The sequence below is a fragment of the Trichosurus vulpecula genome, chromosome 1, assembly GCF_011100635.1.
Source record: "Trichosurus vulpecula isolate mTriVul1 chromosome 1, mTriVul1.pri, whole genome shotgun sequence".
NCBI classification, from domain to species: Eukaryota; Metazoa; Chordata; class Mammalia; order Diprotodontia; family Phalangeridae; genus Trichosurus; species Trichosurus vulpecula.
Window position 1 is genome coordinate 418181162 of NC_050573.1, and position 22916 is coordinate 418204077.

General features: G+C 41.1%; 1 protein-coding gene across 1 annotated transcript in view; it reads right to left on the reverse strand.

The window, feature by feature from the left end:
- Positions 1-1824: 1824 nt before the first annotated feature.
- LOC118839268 (chondroitin sulfate proteoglycan 4-like) overlaps positions 1825-22916 on the reverse strand; it is a 76369-nt gene continuing 55277 nt past the window's right edge. Inside the window, exons 8-9 of the mRNA XM_036746720.1 lie at positions 6973-7156; positions 1825-4908 (exon numbers count right to left, since the gene is read on the reverse strand). Coding sequence (XP_036602615.1) covers positions 2864-4908; positions 6973-7156 — 2229 coding nt within the window. The 3' untranslated portion in view covers positions 1825-2863. The remainder of the gene's footprint in view (positions 4909-6972; positions 7157-22916) is intronic.

Sequence of the window (22916 nt, forward strand, 5' to 3'; positions counted from 1 at the left end):
CTGAGTTCAAATCTGGCCTCAGACTCTTAGGAGCTGCATGACCCTGGGCAAGTCATTTAACCCTATTTGCCTCAGTTCCTCATCTGTAAAATGAGCCGGAAAAGGAAATGGCTCTAGCACCTTTGCCAAGAAAACTTCAAGTGATCAAACGCGACTGAAACGTTTGACTGAAATGACTGAACGTCTGCCGTTGTTTCCCACTATCTCCCCACTTCATTCCAATTTTTGAGAAAAGAGAAAGGAAACAAGCATTAATTAAGTGCCTACTATGTGTCAAGCATGGTTTCAAGTGCTTTACATATGTCATCTCATTTGATCCTTACAACAATCAGGGGAGGTAGGTGCTAGTATTCTAACTTTACAGTTGAGGAAACTGAGGCAGTGACTTGTCCATAGCTAATGTCTGAGGCTATCTGGACTCGGATCTTCCTGACTGCTGGCACAGCACCCTATCCACTGTACTGCCTAGCTGCCTCTTGGCAAAGAGACTTACCTCCTCCCCCAAGGCCAGCCCTTCCCTATGTACTCCTGATCCCACCCCCTCCTGTCTTCTCTAGGAGACCACCCTCAAAACCGTGCCCTCTCTAATCTTCAATAATCCCCACTGGTTCCTCTCCAACTACCTACAGACATGCACGAGTCCCTATACTTATTTTTTATTTTTATTATTTTTTTTTTTTTGGTTTTTGGCAGGGCAGTTGGGGTTAAGTGACTTGCCCAAGGTCACACAGCTAGTACCTGTGTCAAGTGTCTGAGGCCGGATTTGTACTCAGGTCCTCCTGACTCCAGGGCCGGTGCTCTACTCACTGCACCACCTAGCTGCCCCTATGAGTCCCTATACTTAAAAAAAAAGTATACTCACTAGACACTGCTATCTTCTCATGATTGTCCATACCTATCCTCCATTCACAGCCAAATGCCCAGAGGAAGCCAATTATCCTCTTTGCTTCTACTTCTCTCAATAACTAATGCCGTCCCTGCTCTATTTCTCTCTCCACGAGGAATGAAATGGAAACAAAACTCTCCCCCCTACTTTCTAAGGACCTCCATAGGGCCTCATTAAGATGTAAAACTGTCTTGGGACACTTCCTCAAGAAACAGAGATCAATGCTTGCGCTGCGATGAGGGTGGGAGAGGGAGACTATCACTTCCCTATTTTAAAGGTAACTGCGGCTGGCATGATGTTAGTCAGTCTCTATGAGAATGGAAACGTGGCATCGCTTCTCTCTCCTCTGTTTCGCTGGCTCTCTATGGAAAGGCCCTGGGGCTGCCTGAGACTTCGCATTTGTTGTCTCTCAACCTTCATTTCCAGTTTTCCTGGATCTGCTCACTTACAAAGCGTGGAAACCAGGCTGTAATATATGTTATTCTCCAACTGATTTGGTAAATTATGCATGTTGCCTCTCAAAATGGGTGAGTTGAAACAGCTCTGGCTGTTTAACAGAGTTAAATGACTCTGGCTAGAATGCAAAGGCAGAAGTGCTGAAAAGAAAGAGGAGGAAAAAGAAAGTGATTTCCATATGGAGTGCACCTGGGGAGGCCCAGGGAGAGTTTATGGGGGCTGCAACCCACCCCCTCCACCTTTGTAAATATTCCTACCAAGTATCTTTTCTTAATGTGTTCCACCTGCTAACAAAGGGCTTCTTGGCTCTTCACACTTCTCTTCTGAATGTCTGTATGTTAAAAAATTTAAGGGGCATTAACCCAATTTACAAAGAAACAGCTCATGGTTACCATTCACGAGACAAGTTTAAAAACATACTACTGTGGAATTTCCAACCCCTCCCATCCCTGGTATGCAACATAGTACACTTTACACATATACTCGATAGTAAGTTTATTCACAGTGTATATGAAGGGAGGGAACTTTTCACTACAGTTTACACAAAACAGATCAAAATATAAAACTGATACATTCAAGAAGGCTCAGATCTGAAAGATCAAAGGCAAATTTTCTGGCCTACATGTTGCAATCTCAATTTTACTTTGAGAGAAACTGAGGCTAAAATAGAATATTTTCCCCCTCTACTACACAACTTAAATAAGAATGCTGGCAATACAAAATATTTCCTACAGTAAAAGGCACAGGTAATGCAAATATACCAGTGATTGAACTTGTGAAATCAATCCGCAAGTCTCAGTGTTGCTTTAACTTTTTCACTCTGTCAGCCCTTAAAGTGAGGTGTGCTATAAAGTTCTGGTTTGTAATAGAAACTAACAGATGTTTCTCAATGACACATAAAGTTCGTAGAAATTATCCCAGAAGGGTGACCAGTCCTGCTGGCCTTCTCTCCCAGACCACAGATGATGACAGAGGTATTTACTACATTAAGAAACAAACAAGGACGGCCTAGAGGTTGCAGCTTAAAGTCCAAAGAAATAAAGCAAATTTTAAAATAAACAACACAGAAACAGGTTCAATGATTCAATAAATAGACTCTCCTGCTTACTTGAAAAGGATCTTGTATTTCCGAATGACTCACTGGGAATGAACCCATTGAAAAAAACCCACCATAGTTTTCTTGCATTAGGATGAGCTTCCAAACAAACAAGCTAATTTGACTTGAGAGGAGAATTGCTTTTATCTTGGAAGAAAAATATTTAATCACCACTAACTTCTGCCTGTGCTGAAAAACTCAGAGAAGAAGAGCTGCAGAAGTCTTTTGCAAAGGGTTTATAAAAAGACTTTTCTGTTTCATGAAAAATATGCTGTGACTAAGCTCCATTTTCCTTTCCAGGAACACAGAGCCTCTTGTAGAAGACACACAAAAATAAATAATGTTAAAAACTAGCTAAGGGGGCTACCACAGATATTTTTGCAGATGGTGGTAACTCAAATCACTCTGCAAGTTTTCATGCCTGCCTAGACCCAATACTGATTGCGCCTAAGCGTTGGGTTGGTCTTCCGGCAGTGCTGGACCATTTCTGGATCCAGATTCATCCAGGCATCCCAGAGAGAGATTTTCTCCACCGGTTTAGCCACCGGGGCAAGCAATGGCTGACATCTTGGGGCCAGATAAGGGCTGACTGCTGGGCTGCTGGAGCTTCTTTTAAGGGGTGTCACTGTGACAGAGGGAATGGTCACACTCCTTTCTGGACTTAGGTATGGAGTTCTGGGCTTGGGGCCGGCCTGAGGGTCAATGAAGGGTTTAGCTTTTTTTACCTTGCGACACATCAGGCAGATGCAGAGTGACATCACGGTCACTATCAACAGAAAGGTGGCAACAGCAAGTGGTATGATGACCACGAGGGGATTGCTGTTCTCTCTGGGCTGTGCTCTGGCTGTCCTCGAGCTCACTTCAGTGGTGGCCTTTGGCCAGGCAAACTGAGTTATAGGAGTCTCTGCTTCTGCCACCAGATCCCCCCCTTTCCGACTTCCCCAGAGATTTGAACCCAATCTTCTTGTCTGTGTTGTCTTCTTTGGGCCTTCAGTCTGTGCCGTGGGTTCTATGGAAATCATAGACTTTTCTTGGGAAACCATAGATATCATCAGACCATCTGATGACAATGGCACCTCTGGTGTAAAGTTTTGTACAAACAAGGAATCAGGCAACACAATAGTATATGGAAAATAACCTATAGCTGGCTGCACATGGTCTGCCTTGAGTATGAAGGTGAAGGAGTCATTGAGCATATCCACACCAGTCATGTTAGCATACGTATCAAGCATCAGCATACCTTGATCGATGTCCATTTGGGTAAACAGGTCAATTCTCTCTGGTTTGGCATGGCGACTGACTCTTCTTACAAGTCTTCCGTGGACAGGTGGCTCTGTGACTTCAAATCTGGGAATACTCTGTGTTAAATTAGCAAGTTCAGTAGCATCCAGGTCCTTTCGCCTCAATTGATAAGTCACCCTGTTGGGAATTTTCAGGCTGGATGTGGCCTGCAGCAAAGGCTGCACTCGGATGTGGAGAGCTTGGTCTGTCAGGTTGTTCTCAGTTGTAAACAACATGAACTGTAACTTGTCCTGGGAGGCAGTGAGATTTGTCATGTGGTAAGACAGTCTTCCAGAAAATAAATCTTCCTGTTTGAAGTTAGTGACTTGTTCATTTTCCATGAGCAGGTACCCATGCTGGAGGGGCTGGATTAGTTTGTAAGTAATCTCAGTACTTTTCCCATTGGTCATGGCTGACAGATGTACATTAGTGATAGGGACCAAGGTCTGGCCTTGGGGAACGAGCAGGTCAGTCAGATTTACAAGGGTGACAGAGATAGGTATAACCTCCAGGTGGAAGAGTTTGTAGAGTGGACGATGTCTGCCATCTGTCACACTAAAGTAAAACACCCCGGACATTGGACTTCCATCTTGTACAAACCACAACTGGCCACTGTCAATGTCAGCCTGTGTAAATTGGTGAATGGGGAAGTCTAGATGGGGAGCTCTGGAGAGAAAGCCATTGGTAGGGCTGCTGATGATTGTGTATCGGATTTCTTCTGGAGAGTTGTCCAAGTCCTCGACCTTCAGATTGTCGGGTCCCATCCTGAACATATCGCCCTGAAGCACTTTCAGGGAAGGTCCCTTTGTCTTCAGCTTTGGTGGCTGATCATTCACGGGAGAGATGGTGATATTAAATACCTCTTCAAGAAAGTCAGTCTCTGGTTTTACGGCAGATTTGCTCTTCTGGTTCAACCAAACCGAGAAGGTAAAATTATCAGCAAGGGATTCAGAGTCATCATGCTGATACATGATGCCATATTTATTAATTATGTACTGCGAGAAATAGGGCTTTTCTTTGGTAATATTCCTCTCTCCAACCACAATTGTACCATGGTGGGGAAGAGATGTAACCTGGTACCAGACTTCGTATGTAGCACGCTGAGATTCAGGTAATTTAACTAGAAGATTTGAAGCATCTAACTTAGACTTATCAATTAAGACTTCCCTTCCTTCCTGGACAACAGCTCCTATAAAAAGAAAAGAACAGTATTTTATTGAAACAGATTTGTATGTGATAAATCAACTGCCTCCCCATTCAGACATGGTCTGAATACAGAATTTCTTTGTTTCTTATGCCTTTGAATTCCCTTCTCTCTGGTATTATTAGATGCTTCCAAACACTTAAAATATGCACATCAGCTCATACTATTAAATTAGCATTTCAGTTTCAAAAGAACTTTTCTGTTTTTGTTGCTGAGTTTCTTTCACTTCAGTTTCAAGGTATGGTTGTTTCCTCCATGAAGTCGACCACAACCTACTCACAACTGATTACAGGATCACAGACTTAGAGCTAGAAAGGACCTCAGAAGTCATCTAATCCAAGCCAAGCCCTTCATTTTACAGATGAAGAAACAAAGCCCTAGTTGGCTTAAGTGACTGCCTCAAGGTCACACAGCTGCTAAGTGGCAGACTCAGGATTTGAACCCAGGACCTCTGACTGGAAAGTCAGTAAACATTTCGTCGCACCATGCTGCTTTTCCTTCATGAATTGGTGTGGCTCCCACAATCAACCACCTGGGGATGAACCTCTCTGAATGAGGCTAGGCTGGTTCTTTGGTGACAGATACAGAGTGAGGCACTAGCTCATAACTGAAACCTTGTAGGGTCCATCAATCCTGTGTTCCATGGGCAGAGAACTTAAGGTCCCTTCCATACCACAATGAGCAGGACTTCTGTGGAGGAGTCTTAGTTTAGGGTATTTTAATTTCTTGGTCTACCTTTTACTGGTCCTACACTAAACACAGGTGCAAATTTCCAAAACCAATCAATCAACAAGTGTTTATTAAAAGCATATTGAGTGCCAGATACTGTTCTGAGTACTGGGAGTACAGTCCCATTCTAATGAAGACCATGGGAGACAATATATAGATCAGAACTTAAAAAATAAATACAGAGAAAGTGGAAGGTAACCTTAGAAGAGATGTCACTAGAAGTCAGAGGGACGGGGAAAGGCTAATGAAGTGGGGCTTGATTGAGGTGAGTCTTTAAAGGAAGCAAAGGATTCTATGAGTTGGAGGCTGGAAGGGACAAGGGGACCAGATAGTCCAAAAGCATGTGTGCAGGGACTAGCACATGGGCCAGTATGGCTGAGGAGGCCACAAACAACTCTTCCATCATTTGCCTAAGGGAAGTAACATAGTCCAGCAAAAAGAGCACCAGACTTCGCATCAATTAACTCTGGTTAAGTTCCAGGTTTGTGACTTTAACATCTCTGATTTTCAGTTTCCTCATTTATAAAATAGAGACTTCACAGGATTGTTGTAAGGACCCAATGCGATACTCTTTGCAAAGCATTTTAAAACATAGAGATTTTATTTATTCTTCTTACTACTATTACTCTCTTGGGAATTTTAGGTCAAGGGTATGGTAAAATAACAAAGTGATAATGTGTATCATTAAATGTCTTTTGGATAGTTATAATAAAGGGTAAAAAGTTATCTAAAGCTTTTTTTCTCTTTTTCAACAACCTAGGTGGTGCAGTGGAGAGAGCACTGGTCCTAGAATCAGGAAGACTCATCTCCATGAGTTCAAATCCAGCTTCAGACACTTACTAGCTGTGTGACCCTGGGCAGGTCACTTGACCCTGGTTTACCTCAGTTCCTCACCTGCAAAATGAGCCTGGAGAAAGAAATGGCTAAACCACTCCAATATCTTTGCCAAGAAAACCCCAAAAGGAGTCATGGAGAGTTGGACACGACTGAAAAATGACTTAACAACATCAAACTGTTAGTCACTGTCTCTCAGCAATAGCAGTTACATAATTTCCCAGCTTATCATAGTCCTAATGACATAAAACATTTTTTTTACAATAGGAAACAGAACAGATTTGGACAAAGCACAGAGGTAGGAAGACAGATGGCAGTGTGCAGAAAAACCCTAACTACATGTTCCAAAAATATTCAGGTCAATATCGTTAGTGAGATTAAAAAGCCAGGGAGAGAGAGATTCTGAGCCCAGTTCTTTCTTCTCACTCCCAATATTGGCCACGGTTGATCATAAAAACATAATAGCCTCACATTTTACTCGTTTACCTGTGTTTGCAAGAAGGTGACTGTGCTGACCAGGCTCATTTATATCGTATGAGATTGTAATAGGAAACACCTGGGGTCCTAGAACAGCTGGAGGTGAGGACACTGTGAACGTAAAGGAGTCTTCTGCATCCCAGACTTGAATTCCACTGTTTGTATGTTTGTATAATATCAGACCTTCATTAACCTGTTGAAAATTCAAGAAAAATCAGCCTTTGGCTTTAAAATTTTGTTGGAGCAAGAAAGACAATAAAAGTAGAAGAAAAGATACGTATGAATTTTATTCCCTTTTGTCTTCCCTTGTATTCTGATTACTGCAAAATCTCCTGTATTGGGAGGGACTTCAGGAGCCATTTGGTCCAGCTCATACCTGAACAAGAATCCCTTCTACATCACAGCTGACACGTCATCCTGCTTTTGCTGAAGATTGGATTTATGCTTTGAACCATTCAGTTCAATTCAATTCCAATCAATTTGATCTAACAAGCATTTATTAAACACCTACTATATTCAATCTAATTCAATTCAATCTAACAAGCATTTATTAAACACCTACTACATGACAAGCACTGTGTTAAGTGCTGATGATGTAAAGACAACAATGAAAAAAGGCCCTGGCCTCAAGGATCTTACACTCTATTGGAGGACCTTACAATCAATCAATTGATAAATATTTATTAAGCACCTGCTGAGTGCCATGTCCTGTGCTAAGTGTCTTTTATTGTGCTAAGCACTAGGCATAAAACCATGCAAAAATGGACGTTTAATGTGTCTTGATACCAGTAAATGCCACCATTTTGTTTTTCAGACAAAGACTCTTTGATAAAGTACAATGTCTTGAAAAGCTATCCTCATCACATGTAATCCAAATCTATTGTTGGGCAATAAACACCATCTGAAATGCAACAGTGGAAAGCACACTGGTTTTGGGGTCAGATGACCTGAGTTCAAATCCAAGCTCTTCCATTAACAATCTCTATGGCCTCAAGAGTGTGATCCTACTTCTCTGGACCTCAGCTCCCCATCTTCAAAATAAGGGAGTTGGATCAGATGAGCTCTAAAACCCTTTCTAATTTGAAAATACTCTGATCTTAAAACCAAGTAATGTTAAGAATAGTTACTGCAGATTCTGGGTCTGGATTAGAATGTTTTAGCCTAGCTATAACTTTAGTCTGCTAGAATTAAGAGGTTACGGTACTTTAATTCTATCTAGCCTTTTGTGGGTAAAATCCATAAAATTAGGGAACTTGGACTACCTGACTTTTGGATCTTTTTTGGCTGTAGGGCTAAAATCCAATGCTCCTATGAATTCTGGCGCTTTTGATTGGTGGTATATACAAAGAGCAAAATGGCACACTGGATAGAGCGCTGGTCCTGGAGTGAAAAAGACTCATTTTCGGGGGGGCAGAGCCAAGATGGCAGCTGGAAAGAAGGGACCAGCATGAGCTCCATGCCAAGCCCCTCCAAACCCTATAAAAATGGCTCTGAACCAATTCTAGAACTGCAGAACCCACAAAATAGCAGAAGGAAGCAGGGCTCCAGCTCTGGACAGACTGGATGGTCTCTGGGTGAGGTCTATCCCGCATGGAGCTGGGAGCAGAGCCCAGCGTGGGCGGCACGGACCAACCAGACCAGGAGCCAGGTGGAGCAGGCCCTAGCACCCTGAATCAGTGAGCTGCAGCAGTTACCAGACTTCTCAACCCACAAACACCAAAGACAACAGAGAAGGTTAGTGGGAAAAGCTGCTGGGGACAGAGTTTGAAAAGCAGTTCAAGGTTCAGCCACCCCCCAGGGGCAGAGGAGGTGGGGCAGCTACAGAACTACAGCTGCAGTTGCTTCTGGCCCCAGGCCCACCTGGTGGGAGGAATTAAGTGGTGGATCAGAGCAGGAGTGAAGAGCCTGCTGAATATCTAAGTCCAGTCCGGGTTGAGGGTTCTTGGGGAAGGAGGAGTGCTGGTGTGGCAGAGCTGGCGCATCCCCCGAGCTTGGAACATAGTTCTCGTAACTCTACAAGCAGTCATACCCCGCTGAAAAACTCAAGGGTCAAGTTAGTTGGTTGGGAATATGGCCAGGCAGCGAAAACGCGCCCAGATTGAGTCTCAGACTCTGGAATCTTTCTTTGGTGACAAAGAAAACCAAAACATACAGCCAGAAGAAGTCAACAAAGTCAAAGAGCCTACAACAAAAGCCTCCAAGAAAAACATGAACTGGTCCCAGGCCATGGAAGAGCTCAAAAAGGATTTGGAAAAGCAAGTTAGAGAAGTAGAGGAAAAATTGGGAAGAAAAATGAGAAGGATGCGAGAAAACCATGAAAAACAAGTCAATGACTTACTAAAGGAGACACAAAAAAATACTGAAAAATATACTGAAGAAAACAACACCTTAAAAAACAGACTAACTCAAATGGCAAAAGAGCTCCAAAAATCCAATGAGGAGAAGAATGCCTTGAAAGGCAGAATTAGCCAAATGGAAAAGGAGGTCCAAAAGACCACTGAAGAAAATACTACCTTAAAAATTAGATTGGAGCAAGTGGAAGCTAGTTGCATGCAAAAACTTTTCTTTGAACATCTGCTTTTAAAACTTTGAGTTCCAAATTCTCTCCTCTCTTCCCTCCCCACCCACCCTCCCTAAGAAGGCAAGCAATTCAACATAGGCCACACATGTATCATTATGCAAAACCCTTACATAATACTCATGTTGTGAAAGACTAAACATATTTTGCTCCTTCCTATCCTATCCCCCTTTATCCAATTTTCACCCTTGACCCTGTCCCTTTTCAAAAGGGTTTGCTTTTGATTATCTCCTCCCCCTATCTGCCCTCCTTTCTATCTTCCCCCCTTTTTTATCCCCTTCCTCCTTCTTTCCTGTGGGGTAAGATACCCAAATGAGTGTGTATGGTATTCCCTCCTCAGGTCAAATCCGATGAGAGCAAGATTCACTCATTCCCCCTCACCTACCTTCTCTTCTCTTCCTACAGAACTGCTTTTCCTTGCCACTTTTATGCAAGATAATTTACTCTATTCTATCTCTCCCTTTCTCCCTCTCTCAATATATTCCTCTCTCATCCCTTAATTTGATTTTATTTTTTTAGATATCATCCCTTCATATTCAACTCACCCTGTGCCCTCTCTATATATATATGTATATTCCCTTCAGCTACCCTAATACTGAGGTCTCATGAATTACACACATCATCTTTCCACGTAACAATGTAAACAAAACAGTTCAACTTTAGTAAGTCCCTTATGATTTCTCTTTCTTGATTACCTTTTCATGCTTCTCTTGATTCTTGTGTTTGAAAGTCAGATTTTCTCTTCAGCTCTGGTCTTTTCACTGAGAAAGCTTGAAAGTCTTCTATTTTATTGAAAGTCCATATTTTGCCTTGGAGCATGATACTCAGTTTTGCTTGGTAGGTGATTCTTGGTTTTAATCCTAGCTCCATTGACCTCTGGAATATCGTATTCCAAGCCCTTTGATCCCTTAATGTAGAAGCTGCTAGATCTTGTATTATTCTGATTGTGTTTCCACAATACTCAAATTGTTTCTTTCTGGCTGCTTGCAGTATTTTCTCCTTGATCTGGGAGCTCTGGAATTTGGTGACAACATTACTAGAAGTTTTCTTTTTGGGATCTTTTTCAGGAGGCGATTGGTGGATTCCTTCAATTTCTATTTTATCCTCTGGCTCTAGAATATCAGGGCAGTTCTCCTTGATAATTTCTTGAAAGATGATATCTAGCCTCTTTTTTTTTTTGATCATGGCTTTCAGGTAGTCCAATAATTTTTTAAATTATCTTTCCTGGATCTGTTTTCCAGGTCAGTGGTTTTTCCATTTTTTCATTCCTTTGGTTCTGTTTTATAATATCTTGATTTCTCATAAAGTCACTAGCTTCTACTTGCTCCAGTCTAATTTTTAAGGTAGTATTTTCTTCAATGGTCTTTTGGACCTCCTTTTCCATTTGGCTAATTCTGCCTTTCAAGGCATTCTTCTCCTCATTGGCTTTTTGGAGCACTTTTGCCATTTGAGTTAGTCTATTTTTTAAGGTGTTATTTTCTTCAGTATTTTGGCAGGGGGTGGGGGTTCTCCTTTAGCAAGTCATTGACTTGTTTTTCATGGTTTTCTCGCATCACTCTCATTTCTCTTCCCAATTTTTCCTTTACTTCTCTAATTTGCTTTTCGAAATCCTTTTTGAGCTCTTCCATGGCCTGGGACCAGTTCATGTTTTTCTTGGAGGCTTTTGATGTAGACTCTTTGACTTTGTTGACTTCTTCTGACTGTATGTTTTGGTCTTCTTTGTCGCCAAAGAAAGATTCCAAAATCTGAGTCTGAATCTGAGTCCATTTTTGCTGCCTGGCCATGTTCCCAGCCAACTCACTTGAACCTTGAGTTTTTCAGCGGGGTATGACTGTTTGTAGAGCATAGAGTACTTTGTCCCAAGCTTGAGGGTTTGGGCTGTTGTTTTCAGAGCTATTTCTACACAGTAAGCTCTGCCACACCAGCGCTCCACCTCCCCCAAGAACCGCCAACCTGGACTGTGACTCAGATCTTAAGCAGTACTCCTGCTCTGACCCTCCACTTAATTCCTCCCACCAGGTAGGCCTGGGGCCTGAAGCAACTGCAGCTGTAGTTCTGTAGCTGCCCCACCTCCACTCCCCCAGGGAGGTGGCCGAACCGCAAACTCTTTTCACTCTGTCCCCCCCGCTTTTCCCACTAACCTTCTCTGTTGTCTTTGGTGTTTATGGGTTGAGAAGTCTGGTAATTATCACAGCTTACTGATTCAGGGCACTAGGTCCTGTTCCACCCGGCTCCTGGTCTGGTTGGTCTGGGCATGGCCCACGCTGGGCTCTGCTCCCAGCTCTGTGCACTAGACCTTACCCAGGGACCATCCAGGCTGTCCTGGGCTGGAGCCCTGCTTCCCGCTGCTATTTCACAGGTTCTGCAGTTCTAGAATTTGTTCAGAGCCATTTTTATAGGTTTTTGGAGGGACCTGGGGGGGAGCTCATGCAAGTCCCTGCTTTCCAGCCCCCATCTTTGCTCTGCCAATCTTGTAAAGATTTTTTACAGTGACTAATGCAAAAGTTGTATGAGACAAGGTGTAGTCCAACTACAATACAAAGCTGTGGAATACTTTTCACTGAATTCATATCACAGTCCATATGCAGGCAATCCCTGTTATCCAGCAGTAAGCAGTTTCACTGAAGATGCATCAGCCGTAACAATACACAATAAGGGTCTCTTTCATGTCATTCAAAGCTTTTCAGAAGGTTTTTGGTTCTGTAAGTTTCCCCAAGGGATCATCTCAGGAACAAGCATTTGCATCTTCCCTGAACTGATAAAGAACTCCAGGAGAGGAGTTTGAGGACAAAGCATGGATTCCAAGCTGAAAGAGGAAATCTCCAATAAAAATGTCCAGGGCAATACATTTTCACCAGGAAACATTGTCACTAGTAGTAACCAGAATTTTTACAAAAAAAATCTAGGACAGTAGGTGACGGTGTAGATGGACCATTAGGAGGGAGGGAGTCCCAGATGCTAAAACAGTAAGGATCTCTAGTGGTAACATAGTCCCAACTACCTATCTGCAAGCATAAGTTTACATAATAGTGGTTTTTATTGGTTAGGGCTTTGGGAGAGCTAGATGGCTGTCCCATGGATTACAAATAATGGTTACATGAGATATTTGTGTCTGGTATATAGTAGACATAAATGAAAATCTCATCCCCTCTCCACCTCAAACATAAGAAAGTCAATTCGACAAGCATTTATTAAGCACCTACTATGTGTGAGGAACCATGCTAAGCACTACAGATTCACAGAAAGACAAACAAAAATTCCTGCTGTTGAGGAACTCACAGTAAAAATGGATAGACAACATGGAAAACAACTATGTATAAAAAAGTTATTCAGTATGTGTTGGAATAATCAACAGAGAGAAGATGATAGCATTAAGGGAGATTAGTAAAGGCTTCTTGCAGAAGATAATATTTTAGCTGGCACTTGGAAGAAGCCAAGGTAGCCAGGAGGTGCAGATAAGAAGGAAGAGAATTCCAGGTATGAGAGACGGTGAGTGAAAATGCCTGGAAGGGGGAGATGAAGTATCTTGTCTGAGGAAGAGGAAGGAGTTCAGTGTCACTGGAACACAGAACATAGAGGGGAGGGGAATATGTTATAAGGAGACTTGAAAGGTAGGAAGGGTCCAAATGCACGATTTTATATTTGCTTCTAGAGGTAACATGAAACCATTGGAGTTGACTGCGGTGGGGTGGGGGTAGTGATCTACTTCTCTTTAGAAGGAAGTCCCTTAAATCTGAAAATATGGCTATCCAATTCCTGTAGGGATTGTAATTTTAGATAGTAAAGTAAGCTTGGCTTTCTCACAGCAGAAGGGATACATAGTTAGCAATGGAAGGGAGTTATTTTGGATATTGGTTGGTCTTTGATACTTATGTCAATGGAGGCAAAGAGCTATTATTAATGTAATGTAATATACCATAACCACTCCCTGTAAAAATATATAAAGACTTTCCAGCCTCCACATCAGGGATTCTTAAGCTTTTTGTGTGTCACAGACCCCTTTTGCAGTATACAGATTATAGACTCCTTCTTTTTTAAAAAAAATTCAGACTGGATGGAAATACTAAAATCTCAATTAAAAGTTAGTGAAAATAAAGGTGTAATTTTTTTCCAATCCAAGTTCACAGACCCACTAAAATTTATCCATGGACCCAAGGTTAAGACCTCCTGCTTAAACAGAGTGTGAATTTACAAGGCAATGTTTCAAAACAGCCATTCCCCGACAGATAAAGTGGTCAAAGAAAATAAATAGGCTGTTTTCAAAAGAAGAACCACAAATCACCAACAAACATATAAAAGAATGATCCAAGTTACTAATACAAATTAAAACAACTCTAAGGTTTCACTTCATACCTATCAGGCTGGCAAAATTGATAATACAAAATTAGAGTTAAGGAGAAAGACTAGGGACTCATTCATAACAAATGATAAGTTAACCCATGGGATCACCAAAAATCTTCAAAGAAAAGAATACAGAGAGAAAAAAGAAGAGGGTCCACGCATAAGGTTTGGGGGATGTCCTCTGAAGGGGTGGAAAGTGGATGATGAACTGGTAAAGGATACTGAGGAATGGTATAAAAAGAGAGGAAAGAGAAGTAAGGAAAGAGCAATGTCATGCAAGCCAAGGGTAGGGGGAGTATTCTGGAAGAGGATGTTGTCAACACTTGTAATGGCTGGAGAGACATCAAGGAAGATGAGGATTGAGAAAAGGCCATTGGATTTAGCAACTAAAAATATCAACGGACACCTCTGAGAGATTTCTCTTCCTGCTGGAGGAGTGATTATATTTGCACAGGTATATAATTTGTAATTATCTCTCAGCCACTAAGAGGTCCAGATCTGAGATCAAGGCTGGGTCTAGCCTTGTATGTATATATACATGTATATATACATATATGTATATATGTGTGTATATACATATATGTATATATACATACACACATATACACATATATGTATATGTATGTGTGCTTGTATATATGTGCGTGTATATGTGCATGTGCGTGTGTGTGTATATGTGTGTGTGTGTGTATGCATATATATATATATATATTTATACGGATATTTGGAGATCCATTAGAGCCTATGTAAAGACTATAGAGTCCACTAGCCTTTTTGTGCAAGGTTAGAATTGTGGAGGGGGCTAGAGGTCCTATTTCTCTGGGCCCCATCATATCTAGTTATCTTTTTCTTAAGCCTAAAGCAAGCTAATTCTCTGCCTTGTCTTGGGGAAAATACTACTGGATTAGAAGATCTTTTAGGGCACAGACTATTTCTTACTCATATTTCTATCCTCCCCCCAGGACCTAGCACAGTGCATTGACAATACTCAGCACATAATCCGTTAAAGAAAAAGTGAATATGGCATATGTCAGATGCGAAGGGAATGCCTAGGAACCTAGAAGAATCATCACAAGGGTTAGTTGAGAGTCCCCATGTGTAGTGACTACAGTACTAGATTTAGACTCTGGAAATTCTGGGTTCAAGTCTCATCTCAAGACACTTCCTGGCTGTGTGATTCCAAATAAGTTCATTTAACTTTTCTGAGACTTGGATTGGAAAAGCTGACCCAGAAAAGGAAAATGACAAATGTTGAAGGGGCTGTGAGAAAACAGAAACATTTATGCCCTCGTGGTGGAGCTATAAATTGGTACAGTCATTCTGGAAAACAGTTTGGAATGATGTTCTAAAAGTTACTTTATATACCTTTTGACCTATTGATACCACTTGCAGCTCTACACCCTAAGACCAAAGAAAGAGAAAAAGGATTCATATGAAGGAAAATCTTTACAGCAGCTCTCTTTTTTGTCAAAGAACTGAAACTAAGCAGGTACCCATCAATTAAGGGAAAGGCTAAATAAATCATGGTACATCATGAGCACAGTGAAATACTGCAAGATATAATGAAAGGGAGGGTTTCGGAGAAACCTGGAAGACGGATATGAACGAATACAAAATAAGGTGAATAGAATGTGGAGAATATTTTGTACAACAACAATGTAAAGACAAACAACTTTGGTAGACTTAAGAACTCTAATCACTGCAACAATCAACCATAATTACAGGGGACCAGTGATGAAACATATTATCTACCTCCTAACAGACACGGTAGACTCAGGATGCAAAATTAGACATATTTTTGGATAGGGCTGAAGTGGGGATTTGATGACTATGCATATGTATTACAAGGCTTTTCTTTTTTTTTTTTCCCATTGCGGGGCTTGGGATAGTTGAGAAGTGGGAGAGAGAGAAAATAAATTATTATTACTTTTTAAATTATGATATTTTTTTCAAAGAATGAAAAGGGATATATCTAGAGTCTCACTAGGAATTCCTATGTATCTACTGTGTCATGGAATATCTGATCCATATGAAGTGTCGTATACATTTCTAACTCTGATGAATGAATTTAGATCAATGAAGTATTAAGGTAAATTGAAGTATGATTGCTGTAAGTAGCACAGACTGATAAGTTTCCTAATATATATAACTGGGGGCGGGGAAGAGGAAGTATTCTAAATGGTATTTGAGGTACCTTCCAGGTGTATATTTATGATCTTTTCTATGAAATATCAGAAGTCCAATGAAAAGCCAAAACATTTAAAAGTTCCACAGTAATAGTTATGCAACTAAACAAAAGAACGGAATCTGATAAAAGATAGTCCGAATTGAAGCCAGGATGTGAACCCTGGTCGTCTTCCTCCAAATCCAGTGCTGTTTTCACCTCATCACACAACTGGCTTAAGTTTGAGCTTCAGTGAAGATAAGGGAGACCATTCCCCTCTCCCCTCTGGGATGGCCTTGAAAATGATCAACAAGGACTCTGGGGAAGAGGACCTGCATAGACTAGAATCTGCCCTCCTAAGAGGACTTGGTGCTATAGGTTTTTGGTTATTTAAAGGTGGATTGGTGCTCATGGCAATATCCATATGTCACCCCCTACAGAAACCCACTAGACCAAAAAGAACCAAGAAATAGTGCCACTTAATACACAAGCTTGAGAGTGTTATTCAATTCCAATTTTGGAAGAAAAAAGAATCTGCATCACTGGCAATTAGCTTTCTCTATCTTTTAACAGACCAATCAGTGTTGACCAAATGTAGCTCTAATGCTTAGTACCTGGGTAACCTTGAGCAAGCCACTTAACTTACTTGGATCTAAGCTTTTGTATCTTTAATATGGGGAGAGGAGAGAGAGGGAATAGGAACTAGATGGCCTAAGAGGTCTTTTCAGCTCTAGATATATGATGAAATATTACAAGTCAACTGAAAAGCCAAAACATTTTAACGAGTTCTCTAGTATTAGTGATATAAATAAACTGAATAATGAAATCCACCAGAAGATATCTGGAGACAGCATAGCACAGTAGATAGAATGCTGGATTTGGAGACAAATAATAAGTTAATTATAAGTAGTTTCTTATCTTAAATCAATTTCCAACTTCTCAAACTACCATATCATCTTAAATCATTATATGTTACGTTACATGCACAAATGAAAAAAATCTTGGCTCAAATTCAAAACCTTGTATACTTACTTGCTGTATGGCCCTGGGCAAGTTAGTTAACCTCTCTGAACCTCAGTTTCCTCATTTGTAAAATCAAGAAGTTGGACTAGATAAGGAACTGAAATAGGACTCAGCCCCTAATGTACCTCACCTGCTGATAAGCACTCTCAAAATAGGGAAGAACCAGTCAAAGTCAATGGATTTTTTTCTCGATTCCAACTCATACAATTAAAACACAAAGGATTTAATGATCTCATTACATTCTCTATTAACTTTGACTAAATTGATTCCTCTCCAAATTTAGGTTATTTACTTTCTTCATTACTACATCCAAGCCTTGAAAAGCTATAGACTTATTTCTTATAAGCTAGAATAATCCTTCAGTTTTACTTTGCAATGGAAAATAAATGTTGCATAATTTTTAATGTAGTATTGTAAAATGGCATATTAATGGAAGAAAAGAAAGGAACAGATACATGAACAATAACTGTAATGCAATTTCTACTTTATGGGAAAGAAAAAGAGCCAAGTATCATCAACCACAAAACCAGAGCACTTCATTTTTAACTGCTCAAAACAATCTGAATGAATCCAGCAATTACTATAGAAAAAAAAAGCAATTAATCTAGTCCTGTACATGGAAGTGATTAGGGATGCTATGAATTGAAACCTTTTTTGACTCATTCATTATTTCTAATTAATAAGAGATTTCCCTTTTTGAACGCTTGTATTTCATTTTTGAATTCTGATCATTTTACTCATATTCTCTTTGTATGAATCATTTAGTTCTTTGGGATACTTTTTTTAGCACAAATTTTAAAGATTTTTTCATTTGTGCATGTAACATGTAACATATAATGATTTATTTTAAGATGATATGGTAGTTTGAGAAATTGGAAATTGATTTAAGATAAGAAACTATTTATAATTAACTTATATGTGTTTACTTATATAAGCATACTATTCATTAATTCAATAAGTACTTATTAAATGCCTACTTACCATATGCTAGCCAATGTACCAGGCAGTGGGGATACAAAGACAAAAAACAATAAATAGTTGTACCCTCAAGGAACTTTTGGGGGGTTGTATTAAAAAAGCATTTATAAATAATTACTTTTAATGATTTCCAGTGATAAAGGACAATCAACAAATTCTGAAGGAAGAAATCTACTGAGAAAAATCCCAAATTACAGTAAAAAAGTAAACCCAGATTATAGAGAAGGATGGAAAAACTTATATGAACTGATAAATGAAATAAGCAGAACTAGGAAAACCGTATACCCAAAGACTACAACAACAGTGTTAATGTAAAGAACAACAACAATAAAACAACTGAAACTGACTGCTGGGAAACTGTAATGCACAAGCTCAAGTCCAAAGAAAAGACACGAGAAGGTCCTTCTCCCTGATCCCCCTGCTTCTCTGCAAAGATGGGTGCCTGGCACATTGAATGTAATAGAAACTTTTGGTTAGTTTTGCCAAACTGTTTTGGAAGAATAAAATGGGAAATATAGGTGATATAAAAAAATCAGTAGAAAGAAAAATTTATAAAAGAAAGGAAAATTGTCTGAGGGAACAAAGTTAAGGCCATGCCATAGTTCACTGGAATGTCAAATCCAAAGAAGGCTGGAGAGGAATCAGGAAAGTTTGAATCTGTAATGAAACAAAATCCAGGAAGTCAGTGTGGAATCTGGGCAAACATATGAAAAAGAGGAGCATCAGTGCTTGTGCCTGGCACAAAGAGCTTGATAAATACTTGTAGCATTGAGAAGATGGTTTATGCCATGTTGTTTCCCTGTTGTAGGTGATGTTCTTCTATAGTAGTAGCATGATAATTGAACCCCATTCTTGCCCTTCAGCTTTGGATCAATACCATTCCTTCCCCTTAGAACAATGCCACAGAGTTCAAGGTCATGGCTTGGTGGGATAACCTCGGTGGAAGGCTTCTACCAATTCCAGGCCCTGAAAGTTGCTTGTGGGTTCCCATGTCCTCTCCTCAGGCCTATATGTCTGCCCATTTTAGGTACTGGTGGTATTGGAGTCACTCTAAAGCCTCCCTAGATTTAGGATCCTCTTAACTGCATTCTTCTTAATCATACTCAACTATTGGGTACAGGCCAATTCAGTAGATCTGGTTCGGAGTTGAGATGAACCCATCACAGTGAAGACTGGAGGGAGGGATGTTGGGGTAGGTGTAGACTGAGGACATAACCCAGATGACCATGGGGCTAATCATCAGTGATGGAAAAGCTACCTACTACCTTTTCTCCCTCTTTGCCTTCACCTCCTCCTGCCTTACTTCAAGACTCGGCTCAAATCCTACATCCTGGAGACCTTTCCCACTGTCAACCCTACCCCCCTTCCCTCTGAGATTACCTTTTGTTTATACTAAACATATCTTGTATGTACATAGTTATCTCCCTATAGTGCCTGGCACACAGTAGGTGCTTAGTAAATTGGTTGATTATTAGAAAATGAGATCCTTGAGAGTAGGGACCATGCTTTGTCCTTCTTTGTATCTACAGTGCCTGGCACAAAGAGCTTGATAAATACTTGCTGACAACTGACTTTCCACCAACTTCCAGGAAAAGCTATTGGTCCTCACGTTATGGAAATATAGTCAGGCCAGATTCCTTAGGGACTCTGGTGGTTGGCCTTCTTTTCTGTGGATGTTGGTTGCCCGTAAGCATTCTATAAGTTGGTCTGGGCAGCTTCCAGCTTACTCAGGTACAAATTCACCACAGGGAATGTGGTGAATTGAGTGAGTATAGAGAAAAACTGGGGATGGAATTTATATAGTTCATGTACAAAGGTGTTCTTTTGGGTTTGCCTTTGAAAGGCAAACCATATTATTTTATTTTTTAAAATATATTTTTATTTATTCCATTAATTATTTCCCAATTACATTTAAAACATTTTTAATATTCATTTTTAGACTGAGCTCAAAAATATCTCCCTCGTTCCCATACCTAGCCCTTGAGAAAGCAAGCAATATGATAGTGATTATGCATGTGAAGTTATACAAAATTTATTTCCATACTGGCCATCAAACCACATTATTTTCACAGGATTCTATGGTGGGCAGGGAGCAAAGCATCTAAGAAGTCCAATTCGTGTACTCTTGTGTAGTGGATGATAGGCCATGCAAAGGTGAACCTCGGCATCCCTGCCAACTGGTGTAGCAGAATAAGTATCAAGAGCAAGAAATATTAATTTCATATGATGATGGCTTTCAAGGTTGTATTGTCATGCAGAACTCTAACTTCTTACTCTTCTTGACAAACAGTATTAGGGTTCTGGTGGGAAACCTAGAGGCTCCTATGAATCCTTTCTACCAGTAACTTTTCAGAAACTCCTACAGTCTCTGGCCTGGCCAACAAGTAAATCCAGCCAGCTGGAGTAGGTGCCCCAGGGAAGAAGTTAATCATGCAATAGCACAGATGGGGATAACTTCTCTGCTTGACAGTGATAAAAGCATACATAGCCTAGCCCAGTAGTGTCAAACTCAAAGAGAAATAGGGGCCACTAATCCGTATATAAGAATCCCTGTGGGGCTTATGTTGATTTAGTTTTAAAATGTAATATTGCCTATGTTTTATTGCATTTTGGGGGCAGCTAGGTAGCTCAGTGGATCTATAATAGAGTGTTGGGCCTGGAGTCAGGAAGACCTGAGTTCAAATCTGGCCTCAGACACTTACTAGGTGACCCTGGGCAAGTCACTTAACCACTGGAGAAGGAAATGGCAACCCCCTCCAATATCTTTACCAAGAAAACCCCATACGTAGTCACAAAGAGTTAGACACAACTGAACAACAACAAATTGTATTTTTATTTATTTTGTTAAATATTCCTCAATTACATTTTAACCTAGTTCTAGAGTGCACTTGAAACGTTGTAGGCCACACATGGCCAGAGCCACATGTGTGACACCTCTGGTCTTGCACTTGGTTCAGTTGCCCACTGCAGAGTCCTGTTAAAATGTGTTTTCACATCTACCCAACAGATGCCCTCAATGGGTTCCCATCCTCAGTTTTTCCTCCCCATTCTCTAAATATATCAAGGTCCCTCTGGTCAGTTTACACCTGGGGGTATAATGTCCTGTGGCTGGATGAGATATTTATCTATTCCATGTAGTGTTTTAACTGATGCTAGGAAGAAAATGTAAGTTTGAGCTTCAGTTTACCCTGATCCTGCATCCTCTGACACCACCCAGTGGGTCCACAGCTACCCTGGGGAAGACAGAGGGGAGCAGGCTCCAGCTGGGCTGAGTACTTTTTAATATTCCCTAACTTAAATGAACAGGAGTTTGGTCTCCTAGGTCATCAATCAGAACCAAAGCGAGCATCCAGGAATCATTTCAACTATCACCAGGCACGCATGGGGTTCCAAGGTATTGTAGGTACAGCTCTAACTGTTAGTTCAGGTTTGAGCTTGGGTTGAAATGAGGCACTGGAGTCCTTGGACATGGGGGTTTACTCTGTCTAAACACAGCAAAGACATACAGCAAGAATGACTTAGCTTCTTTGGATGAAGCTGCTCTTGTCTCCATCTGGGAATGGGGCTTGGTGACTCAGGCACCCACCACGTCTAAGAGGCACTGACTATATGGGGCTGAGACCTTTTAAGTTCAGATCAGGAAGTTGCTTCAAGGAAGCTGGGACTAATCGAGGATGGGGAGGGGGGGTCAGGGAGGCTGAGTCAGGACAACACTGGTCCTTTCACACACGGGCACTTAACGTCAGTTAAGGCAAAGAACAAATCCAAAAAATTGGTAGAAGTCCCCAAGTCCAACAAAACTGGGAATGACAACACAGAGTGGTAAGGAGGTTTGATTTTAAGAGTTAGGAACAAATAGACTGTTGGATGGGCTATGGGGATTGAGCAGTCTTGGGGCTGGATGGGAAGAGGGCATTCTTGTGACTGGTCCGTGGATGTCTGGGTAGCTGGGTTGATCTGAGCTGGCACCTTCTGGGTTGTACAGTGAGCTACTCACAGACAGGCTGAGCAAATGCAGGAGGAACCACTATATCTCTGAACCCCTCTGAAGGCAGAACTTTATGCACATACTTCCGGATAGGTAAGCAGCAACCTCTATCTGGGCTACTTCAAAACAGACAGACGTGGCTAAACTCTTGAAAAACTGATCCATCAGGGCAGGGGGACCCTATGACAAGTCCTGGGTTAGGATCCAGAAAGTGCTGTCATGGTCCCTCACTCCCTGAATAGCCTGTGATGGTTTTAATAAAATTGAATTTGTCATTTCACTGACAGAAGGAACTCCCTCTACCAATGCAGGCTGGTACTGGCTTTACAATGTAGCCTTAGATAATTTCCTGGGGACATTCACAGATTAAATGTGACTTGCTCATCATCATAGAGCTAGTATGTATCAGATGCTGCACTTGAACTCAGGCCTTCTTGACTCGGAGGTTAGCTATCTCTCCACCACACCATGTTGCTGTTCATTTAGTCACATTCAACTCTTTGTTTTCTTGGCAAAGATACTGGAGTGATTTTGCCATTTCCTTCTCCAGTGAATTAAAGCAAACAGAGGTTAAATGACTTGCCCAGAGTCACACAGCTAGTAAGTGTCTGAGGCCAGATTTAAACTCAGGTCTTCCTGACTCCAGGCCCAGTGCTCTATCTACTGAGCCATCTAGCTGCCTCACCATACTGTCTAGGAATAAAGACTGGTAACTTCAGGCTGAAGTGGTCGTATGTGTATCATAAATCTCCTGAAATTCCAGGGAAAACCCTCCACGTTGTCCAAAAAGGAGCTATTCCCTATTCTGGCCCAGTGGGTAGCACATCCTTGCCAGATAAGACAAAGGCTACCATGCACCGGGCTGTGGGGAATGTGCTTTG